Genomic DNA, 11,402 nt, shown 5'->3' on the forward strand with positions numbered 1-11,402 from the left:
GTTAGAGGAGAATACAGCTTTAGAGGGTCTCCCCCCTGCTGGAAGTTAAGAGAGGAATACAGCTTTAGAGTCTCCCCCTGCTGGAAGTTAGAGAGACACAAGGAGTCTCCCCTGCTGGAAGTTAGAGAAATACAGCTTTAAGGAGTCTCCCCCCTGCTGGAAGTTAGAGAGAATACAGCTTTAAGGAGTCTCCCCCCTGCTGGAAGTTAGAGAGAATACAGCTTTAAGGAGTCTCCCCCCTGCTGGAAGTTAGAGAGAATACAGCGTTAAGGAGTCTCCCCCTGCTGGAAGTTAGAGAGAATACAGCTTTAAGGAGTCTCCCCCCTGCTGGAAGTTAGAGAGAATACAGCTTTAAGGAGTCTCCCCCCTGCTGGAAGTTAGAGAGAATGCAGCTTTAAGGAGTCTCCCCCCTGCTGGAAGTTAGAGAGAATGCAGCTTTAAGGAGCTTCAGCATTAGCTTCACTTTTCAGACCCGGAAAGTTCGTCCATTATTTTTGCATCTATCTATGAGGTATATGTGCACGAATGCCCCGTTTGCTAAAGAAGTTATCTAGGTCTGGTAACTGGCTGATGAGAACTCCGGTTTGAGAAACCAGGGTATTGCCTTAACCCAAATTTTTTAAACTGCATGTAAACACACTGACAGATTTCCCCCGTTGCTCAGATAGTGAGAGGTGAAGAGGTGGAGGGAATGCAGCATACACTACAAAAAGAGATATGTCAAAAATCAACAGGTGACTGTGTAGATAGCATTTTGACACATGTGTAGATTTTAGCACACAATGTGTAATATTTTACAAGTTGACACCATACATGTGTTATTTACTGATGGGAAATTTGGGACATTTGTGTTGGCAGAGGAAAAAAAATACACATATTTTATCTGGTAGCTATGAAACACTCTACAATAATAAAAATAATAAAAATCACGACGAAAACAAATATACTCTTACCTATTTTATGTCTAATTTACGAGATTAACGGCTTTTTCTGTGTCGCCCAATCACATCATGCCACTTTTTGAAGCGCTGTTTCTGTCCGCCCTTTTTCACTGACTTTTACTGTCTATGCGTGGGAATAACGATGCAGTCAGACTTGGAGACCGGTGTAAGTAGGGTGACCAGATGAGAAAAATGGGTAAAATCCGGGACGAGAGAGAGATTGATTGGAATAATTAATTATTTTTATTCAGGAATTCAACTGTCTGTCATGTCTGCGCTTTAAACATCAGCAACATCCAATCCAATCACTCCTTCTCGTGGCTGCCTGCAATTAACATGAATTTCAAAACTCCGCACCAAGATTAATTTATTATTTTTATTCAGAAACTCAACTGTCTTGTCTTGTAAACCCCAAAAAATACAAATAAAAAAAATCATTAATATCATGAACTGAAGTGATGCAGGCTGCAGGACGACTCAATTAAAACTCACCATGAACAGTTTTTAAATGTTCAATCAGACTATAACTACTCAAGAGTCTGCTCTTGAGACTTTGCTCTAATTTTTGGGATAATTAGGGCAGGATTCGGGATTCAGGACAACTGCTTGGATTTCGGGACAGTCACGAATTTTTTCGGGATGTCATGGTCACCCTAGATGCAAGTATTTCTGTATCATTTTGTTGCCTTTACATTTCTCAGCGAGCTGATAATAATAATAAAAAATCTTCAGATATGTATAAGCCAAGTTTGTAATGAGTCTAATGTTAACTGGCTCATGGTTGGATTTAACGTTAACGGTGTTAGTGTAAGGAGGAGATACAGGGGCCATCTGCCTGTGTGTTTTAGCACATCAATAGTTAATGAAGACATTATCTGTGGACACTGCACACTCGTGTATCTAAACAAGCATTATCCTTCAACCCTTCGACATCCTGCACGCTTGGTTAAAGCCAAGTATACTAATTAACCCGGCTCCACCTCTGGATAGGAGCCTCAACTTTGCCTGATTGAATCGTCCTGCTTCTTCAATGGGCGTCTGTAATTGCTAGTCATGTTAGAAGGACGATTTAAGCGTCTACATAATGTTCCTGTCGCCGCTGCACACTCTGCTTGATGCCGCGGTAATACTTTCAATTTATTTCACACCCTCTGCACATAACACAAAATCAATAACTCACGGTTATGTGTATTTTCATCGAGTCAGCCTGTAGTTCTGCCTGAACAATTATAATTTAACTAAATTAATATTGAGCTGACATCTGGTATCAGTGTGTGTGTGTGTCTGTGTGTGTGTGTGTCTCTGTGTATGCGTGTGTGTGTGTGTGAGTGTGTGTGAGTGTGTCTCTGTGTATGCGTGTGTGTGTGTGTGAGTGTGTGTGAGTGTGTCTATGTGTGTGTGTGTGTGTGTGTGTCTCTGTGTATGCGTGTGTGTGTGTGTGTGTGAGTGTGTGTGAGTGTGTCTATGTGTGTGTGTGTGTGTCTCTGTGTGTATGCGTTTGTGTGTGTCTGTGTAGGTGTCTGTGTTTCTATGTGTGTGTGTCTGTGTGCATGCGTGTGTGTCTCTGTGTGTGTCTGTATGTGTGTTTGTATGTATGCGTGTGTGGGTGTGTGTGTCTGTCTGTGTGTGTGTGAGTGTGTGAGTGTGTCTATGTGTGTGTGTGTGTGTGTGTCTCTGTGTGTGTGTGTGTGTCTCTGTGTGTATGCGTTTGTGTGTGTCTGTGTAGGTGTCTGTGTTTCTATGTGTGTGTGTCTGTGTGCATGCGTGTGTGTCTCTGTGTGTGTCTGTATGTGTGTTTGTATGTATGCGTGTGTGGGTGTGTGTGTCTGTCTGTGTGTGTGTGTGTGCACGCGTGTGTGTGTCTCTGTGTGCGTGTGTATGTCTGTGTGTTTGTGTGTGTGTCTGTCTGTGTGTGTCTGTCTGTGTGTCTGTCTGTGTGTGTCTGTCTGTGTGTGTCTGTCTGTCTGTGTGTCTGTCTGTGTGTCTGTGTGTGTGTGTGTCTGTGTGTCTGTGTGTGTGTGTGTGTGTGTCTGTCTGTGTGTCTGTGTGTGTGTCTGTCTGTGTGTGTCTGTCTGTGTGTGTCACTCTGTTATTTTTCATGTAAAGAGAAAAGGAAAATAAGAGGCAGATTAGTGAGGAGCAGGAACTTAATAACCTTTACTTGTATTTGTTTATAAAGCACCTTTCATGCAAGCATGCAGCCCAAAGTGCTTCATTCATAGAAATAAAATGGATAGAAAGGTCACTGAACTTCTGCACAACAATTCGTATGATATCCTACTAAATTATAGCAACCGCTGGCCCATGACAGTTAAGTTTAGCGGTCTTTACAGTTACATTTGCTGAGAAAATGGGCGACTGTGAGCTGGGCACAGAGCACAGTGAGGTAACTTTAAGTGGCGTTGCAGTTGAGTTTAGCAGACAAAAATTGAGCGTCATGCGTCGGCAAAAGTTTAGACCAGGGGTGTCAAACTCCTTTTCCCAGAGGGCCACACTGGAAAAAGAGAATCCCATCAAGGGCCAGACATGGAGAGTTTATAGATAGGCTTTTGTTGCACTGAAAAAGTCAAATATCTTTGACTGTATTACTGTTGCTTCTTTGACATTGCTGTAGTCATTTTTGTATGTTTCTCTTTATGGCTTTCTCAGACGTTTGTCACCTTTTTATTTAAATTGTCGCCTTTTGACATTTTTTGTCGCATTTTTTGACAATTTTGTAGCATTTTCCAACATTTTTTTATGCTTTTAGTTACATTTGTCGACATAAAGCCGTACAAAAGTCAGAAAAAATGTTCCTTAGCCATCAAAGAATTTAGCAAATCAAGCAAAAACAATTATCTTTTTTCTTTACAACAATGTTTCTGCCTAAATATGAAGGAATTTCAGAGTTTCAAAGTCGGCAAATCTGACAAATTCTGCTTTAAATGTCTATTTAACTGCAGTTAAAAAAACACTTTCCCGTGTTTTTGCCGCACAACTAGGCGGGCCAAATTTTGACGTTTATTTCGCGCGCACGTCACGATTCTCGAACGCTTACAGGTCACGATTTTCGTTACCTGCTGCTAGGTGTAGTGTTGCCTAGCTAACGGTAGGCTAACGTTACCTGCTGCTAAGTGTAGTGTTGACTAGCTAACGGTAGGCTAACGTTACCTGCTGCTAAGTGTAGTGTTGACTAGCTAACGGTAGGCTAACATTACCTGCTGCTAAGTGTAGTGTTGACTAGCTAACGGTAGGCTAACATTACCTGCTGCTAAGTGTAGTGTTGACTAGCTAACGGTAGGCTAACGTTACCTGCTGCTAAGTGTAGTGTTGACTAGCTAACGGTAGGCTAACGTTACCTACTGCTAAGTGTAGTGTTGACTAGCTAACGGTAGGCTAACGTTACCTCTAATGTCCGTTTTCGGAGCATCAGAGAGAAACGCAGGCATCTAAGAGGCACCTAAATAAGGCACCGAAATCAGCGTTGCTATTTGGTCCGGTAGATAACGGTCATTAAGCCGTATTAGCACTGGGTCTCGGACCCCATTCAAAACGGCGATTTTCGTCGAAAAGCAACTAGTTTGCAGGTATGTACTACTGTTTGGCCGGCTCGCAAGCAAGTGTAAACCAGTGTGTGCGGCGCATAGACAGTATATAAGGTGCAGCGTGCATGTTGTGGTGTTTCCGGTCTAGCTAGATCCGCTGTGGTGTTTGTAGTTTTTCTAACGTTACTAGTTGGTGCAACAGCATGTCGAAAAAACTACAAAGTTTGCTGGGACTAAAAGAACGTTAATCTCGCGATAAAAACATTGACTCCTTTAATAACTGACAGCACTAGTTTTAACCATTTTCAGCGCTGATCCAGAATAAAAATCTGTGTAATTTAGCGGACAGTTGGTCCTGTTTTTGGGTGGAGATGTGTTGACATCTTGAGTTTTATTTTAAGTTGTTTAAAATCAGGTCATTCAGTGTCTACAGTAAGCTCCTCTGGATGATTTAACAGTCAGTCATTGCCAGTGTCCTGCTTTATGCTCTGGTGTGCTGGGGAGGCAGCATTAAGGAGAGAGAGACGCTGGGCGACTGAACAGGCCGGTAAGGAAAGCTGGCTCTGTTGTTGGCATCGAGCTGCACAACAACTGCAGAGAAACGGACCGTGAGTAGGATGCTGGCGATCGTGGACAATGACCGCCACCCACTACACAGCGTGTTCATCAAACAGAGGAGCATGTTCATTGGCTGACTTCTGTCAGACAGGTTGAGGAGGTCCTTTGTCCCCAGGGCCATCCAGCTCTTCAATACCACACAAAGGGGGAGGGGAGAAATTGACTTTTCTTTATGGTTGTCTAAGCTACTGGATGCCTAAAATTTCCCTCGGGACTAATAAAGTATCTATCTATCTATCCATCCATCCATCCTTAGCACAAAAAAGTATGTAAATTTGTGTTTGGTAGATTATTTTTCTGTGGTAACAATGCATTTTGGCAATAAATCTTATATTGTTGGAAAGCCTGTTTAGTTCCCTTTCTAGTGGAGCCCCATTTGTAAGGATCATGCATTTGTGGTGCAGCAGTGCTGAGTATGTGGGTTGCACCCATGAAAAATTTGCCAAATCTTCTCTGCCAATGCCAAACAGCTTATTCTGCCATTGACTCGTTTGGTGTTTGGTGGATTGGATGATTGAAGTTTGAAGAAACAAGACATATTGGCAATTGAACAATTTATTGGAGGAGCCTGAGTAGCGTGTGGAAGAACCATACACAGCTACACCAGCCCGGGACCTCCTCCCCATACTGGTCACCAGCCTGGTCACTGTTAAGAAATGAAAGACGTGATAGTTTGATTTCTGAGGAGAAAGGAGAGGCTGGGTCGAATTGAAAGTTAAGCAAAAGACTTAATAAAACAACACGATGAAAACGACAGTCAAAACACAATCAAACAAAACATGAAACACTGCCAGCAGCAGACTGCAAACATGCTTCCCCTGTCGGGTCACAGTTAGCATCCATGCGACATGACAAAACAATACGCTGTAAACAGCGGTCTTCAAAATGCTTCCCCTTGCAGGGTCACAGATTGAAGCCCCAAATTTTTTCTCAGATCACACATTTATTCCCTACACCTGGGTGTTTCCTCAAATGAAATCTTCCCCTATTGGTCAGATGTCTCTCAGGTTAAGGACACACCTCTGATTTCCAGTTTGCTCCAGGTCACAGACAAAGGTCATTTATCATGGTAGTGCTGATTATATTCAAGTTTACAGAGATACACATTTTCTTTGTTCTAAACAAGTCTGGCCCAACAGGGGGTGACTCCCCAAAAACAGATACAATAGATCTCCATGTGTGGAGACAAGGAGCTTTATCCTGTATGCTAAATGACTGATATGACCTGATTAATTCTTTAGAAGCTTGGGTTTGGGCTGGGGTAGTCAAATGCTGATTAGGTGTGGTGTGATGCAATCGGTTGATTCAGTGCTTCCTCCAGCTACAGTGTTCATTCAACTAAAAGTACATTTTTATCAGACATCACCAATGGTTTAGCTTTTTACAACCTAACATCACACACTGCTGTGGGATGGCATCCCCATTCTTCAACCAGCATCTGTCACAAGTCAGCCAACGTGGTTGTGTTGGTCACTCTGGCACGAACAGCACGCCCAAGCTGATCCCAAAAGTGTTCAATGGGGTTGAGGTCAGGACTGCTGGCAGGCCATCTATCCTCTCCACTCACACATTCTGGAGGTAGTCTCTGATAAACCCTGCCCTGTGGGGGCCAGCGTGGTCATCTTGGAGGAGAGAGTTCAGTCCCAGACTGTGGAGATATGGGATTGCCACTGGTTGCAGTATCTCATCTCTATATCTCTCTGCATTGAGATTGCCTCCAATGATGACAAGCCTCGTTTTCCCAGTGAGGGAGATGCCGCCCCACACCATCACACTGCCTGCACCAACAGGTGTTACTCTATCGGTGCAGCAGTCAGCATAGCGTTCTCCGCATCTTCTCCACACTTTGACCCTACGATCCAACTGGCAGCACCTGGGGGTACCAGAAGCTCAAAACAAGTGTCAATAGCAACAGCAAAATAAGCTGTTTCGCATTGGAAGAGAAGATTTGGCAAATTTTTCATGGCCGCAACCCACATACTCAGCGCTGCTGCTCATCCCACAAATGCATGTTCCCTACAAATGGGCAATGTAAGGAAACTAAGCAGGCTTTCCAACAGTATACAATTTATTGCCAAAAAGCATTGTTTAACACAGTGAAATAATCTACCAAACACAAATTTCCTAACTTTTTGTGCTAAGTCAGTCTGTCTGTCTGTCTGTCTATCAGCAGAAGATTCTGTGGCTGCAGATTCTGTGTGGCCCTGATTATCACACATCCTCTGTGTTTGGCAAAATATAGTAAGTATATAGTAGGTAATTTGCGGTGTAATTTTTACTTTACATATTACGAACACGACTGATTATTACAAATGACTAGAGGTTCCCAGGTTGTACTAGTCATGTGTGAATAGAGCTATAGAGTGAATAGTTGATCACATCAAGTTGATTCAACAATTTAGTTAATTTTCAATCTCAAATGTAGTTGAAAGGCCCTGATTTATATTCTCGTCGGTGCCGTGCAGGCAGGCAGGTGGCAGATGAGTAGAAAAGCAGCAAGAAGCACTACAGAAAATCTATAACAGCCAGACGACGGCGCATTCCCACTCGAATCTCAAATTCTATCCCGCTCCGTGCTGTCTGCTTTCTGCAGGGATACGGGACCTGTTTCTAAAAGCAGGGGCTGTGGGTCCGGGCCATCAGTTTTCTCCTGACAGTTTGGAGGTGAGGCGCAGTCAGCTGAGGAAGTTGCACATGTCATCATCGTGGTTAAGTGGAGGCGAGGATGAGAGACAAGCTGGATGAGTCATGATGGGACAGACAGACGTGGAAGGCAAGGAGGAGTTAGTGTGTTTGTGTGTGTGGTCATATCCGTGCTGCTGGTATTGCATTTGTCAGGCTGTTCTCATGAACTATTAAAAAATATATCTACGAAAATAAGTGCACTGTAATTTGCATGTATTCCAGGTATTTTGTGGCGGATGCAGTGGTCCTAAAGCGAGGGAGAGGAGTTTGTGTCATAGAAGAAGTTAAGGAGAAAACACAAGACAAACTATTCGTACATATATACCAGACCAGATGAGAACTGGGCTGTGTGCAGTAGTTATAATTATGCTGCTCTTATCCTGTTTTTAAACTCTCTTGTATGCATTTGAGATAGATAGATAGATAGATAGATAGATAGATAGATAGATAGATAGATAGATAGATAGATAGATAGATAGATAGATAGATAGATATATATATATATATATGTGGCCGCTCTACCAACTGGGCTAACCGGGCGCCCCCGGGAGTACTATTAAATGGGACTGGTGTGTTTAACGCAAACCACAATCTTCTTTCTAATCTTAACTAGTCGTTTTAGTGCCTAAACTACTAGGAGTTAGATTTTTAAGTGGCATGTGGCAGCCGGAAGTGACATGTCCTTCACCGTAAGAGGTAAAATATAACTTATAACGTTAAAATATAACTCAGTTCTTCACCGTAACACAACTTATGTTAAAATATAACTTAAAACGTAACATTTTGTTAACATATAGGCTACTTGGCACTTTCTAAAGCCACGTGGAGTGTTTTGCGAGGCTATGTGACACGCGTTTCAGAAAAGAATAACAGGGTTAGGGTTAGACTCGATCCCTGCTCTCCTGGGTGAAAGTCCTGTGTTTAACCCATCCTCCCCCCTGACCAATGGACCTAAATGGATTTTCGCCCTTTCATACTACTCGCTACGGCGTCAATTCATATGCAATTGGCGTACGAAAGTACATGCCAATGGCACGTGCCACATGCCACTTAAAAATCTAACTCGCTCTCGCCTAAACTCAGCTGTCGTTGCTGCAGGACAGTTACCTTTATGTCGGCTAAATTCAACTGTAACGGCCGCTGAAACTTCGTCACCTCGCGGTGCTTTGTACCCGTCTCACGGTCACCTTTTTCTCGACTAAATTTAACCGTAAAGACCGCTAAACTTAACGGTCATGCATCGAGGAGTAAACCTTCTCTATATTTGGGCGTCCGCTCTACCAACTGTGCTAACCGGGCACCCAAATATGGAGAAGGTTTACTCCTCGATGCAGCGGGCCAGGGTACGACTCCAACCTGCAGCCCTTTGCTGCATGTCATTCCCTCCTCTCTTTCCCCATTTCATTTCTTCAGCTGTCCTGTCAAATAAAAAGTTACTTTAAACCCCCCCCCCCTCCCCCAATGAACTGTTATGTGACCGGTTGGCAGTCGCTGTAATGTCGTAGGATATCATACAAATTGTGCATGACTAAAAGTTTTCGTATGATCCAATCATGAGAATGTGTCGACTCTATACATCGACCTGTATCTTCATGTAATGGTGCTTTATCTTTGTGATCTTAGCCTAAAATGTTCCCTTATACACCACTCATGCCAATGCATTCTGTAATATCAGATATTTTAATTTGCACAAAGGCTGAATATGATTACTCTCGAAGAAATACTACTTACTTTTTATCCTCTATTGTGCTTTTTTTTAAGGCTCTTTGTGGCTTTCAGCCACAGTCTGTAACCCAACTCAGCACTAAACTATTGAAGCTTTTTTTGGTCACACTGATCACGTTTTACCTTCAAAAACCAAATGAGCATGCTGGTTGAAAATGAAATCACCAGAACACCCCTGTGATTGGAATGCAAAGGAGAAGAGAATTAACATTCCCAGCAAACTAAGGGAGCGAGTTGTGCTGCCCACGCTAATGAGGAAGAGAGAAAGAAAGAGGCAGAGAGGCAGAGAGAGAGAGAGAGAGAGAGAGAGAGAGAGAGAGAGAGAGAGAGAGAGAGAGAGAGAGAGAGAGAGAGAGAGACGCAGGTGGGATTTCACCGAGGAAACGGTGTCCTATGGCATCCTTTGAACCTCTCTGACCGGGACATTTGGTGGTCGTTTAAATTCAGACAAACAGAGGTTGTTTTTTGCAGGTGCATCTCTCGAAAGTCTGCAACATCGAGCCTGTTGCAATTAGAGTCGCCTGTACTGTAAGCTTTCTCTAATCAGCTTTTCAGTGTCATTCATCGCTGGAGATGTGTGCGTTTTATGGGTGCCAGTTCTACCTACAACGAGTCAAAAAAGCTAATCAATTGTGCAGAATGAAGGGCGCAGAGACGCTGATGTATAAGTAATTCTTTCCATTATCTGTGACATTAAGAAAATGGATTTCATTATGTCTCATTAGCGTACACAGGTGCAGATCTTTCTCATTAACTGCTGCAATTGTACCCTTCATTTCACGACACAGCTTGAGAAAATCTCTTCAATCCCTTCTTAAAATGTCTGAAAAGATGAATGCTGGGGTGAGGATTGTCTCTCTGCAGCTCCTTCAAAACATGAACAAGCACATTGTGTTGTGCATCGCCATCTTGTGGATTTAGCCTGCATATGCACAACCATGCATATGACAGGAGTCATATAATAGATACACATGCATGTTGCAGAAAGTGAGGGTGAATGTTTGTAAGTAAAGCTTATTTAAACACAGCTTAAGATGACCAAATTGTTGTTCAGAAAAACGCTAATGTGCTGTATTAAAAAACATTGAAATGTAAAAAGTAAACACAAAAAACAAGCAGCTATTTACAAATACAGATGTCTAGATTTAAAATCAGAAATGGAGGGAGCTCATCTGATATCTAACGGCCAGCGAGCGGTGGAAGTAGTATTCAGATTCTTTACTTAAAAGTACTAATACCACACTGTAAAAAGACTCTGTTACAAGTTAAAGTCCTGCAATGAGAATGTTATTTCAGTAAAAGTGTGTAAGTATCATCAGGAGAATGTAGTTAGTGAAATGTGCTTTTCACTTCACTGCATTTATTTGACAGCTATGGTTACATTACTTCACAGATTAAGATTTTACTTTTCTTCTAAAACACATAATACCCATAAAATACAATTCATTGTTGAAGATTAAACCAGTTCTTACCTTTTGGCTCCTTGACGTGTTTGCACTTCCACCTTAAATAAATGTAATTCTCTGTTTCCTGCCCAGGGACTACAGATGAAAATGAGCTTATAGCTAACTCTGGTGCTGCTAAGGAGCTGTGCATTGACCCTGTCAAATAAATACATAAATAAATACTATGAAGGGGACTCAACCACTAACTAAACTACCAATAACTACATAAAGCAGGGGGGTAAAGATAGACAGTGAGTTACTGCTGACATTTCTGTTTATATAACTGTGGGCATCCACAACAATAAGGACCCCTGATAGTATAAAAGTGTAATTGACTTACCTTTTCTCCTCCACTTAGGCCTCCAAACCTGCAAGCACTGTGCTTGATTGAGTTGTGAGCAGCTGATCTCCCTCGCACAATCAGAACTAAAATACAATGGACCCATGCACCAGCTGAACAGGCC

At 42.5% G+C, this 11,402-nt stretch overlaps 1 protein-coding gene across 1 annotated transcript in view; it reads left to right on the forward strand.

The window, feature by feature from the left end:
* Positions 1-3,291: 3,291 nt before the first annotated feature.
* Positions 3,292-11,402, forward strand: part of plppr2a (phospholipid phosphatase related 2a) — a 49,056-nt gene continuing 40,945 nt past the window's right edge. Inside the window, exons 1-3 of the mRNA XM_039824561.1 lie at positions 3,292-3,327; positions 6,794-6,962; positions 7,677-7,747. Of these exons, the coding sequence (XP_039680495.1) occupies positions 3,292-3,327; positions 6,794-6,962; positions 7,677-7,747 (276 nt within the window). The remainder of the gene's footprint in view (positions 3,328-6,793; positions 6,963-7,676; positions 7,748-11,402) is intronic.

The sequence above is a fragment of the Perca fluviatilis genome, chromosome 15 (assembly GCF_010015445.1).
Source record: "Perca fluviatilis chromosome 15, GENO_Pfluv_1.0, whole genome shotgun sequence".
Classification (NCBI taxonomy): domain Eukaryota; kingdom Metazoa; phylum Chordata; class Actinopteri; order Perciformes; family Percidae; genus Perca; species Perca fluviatilis.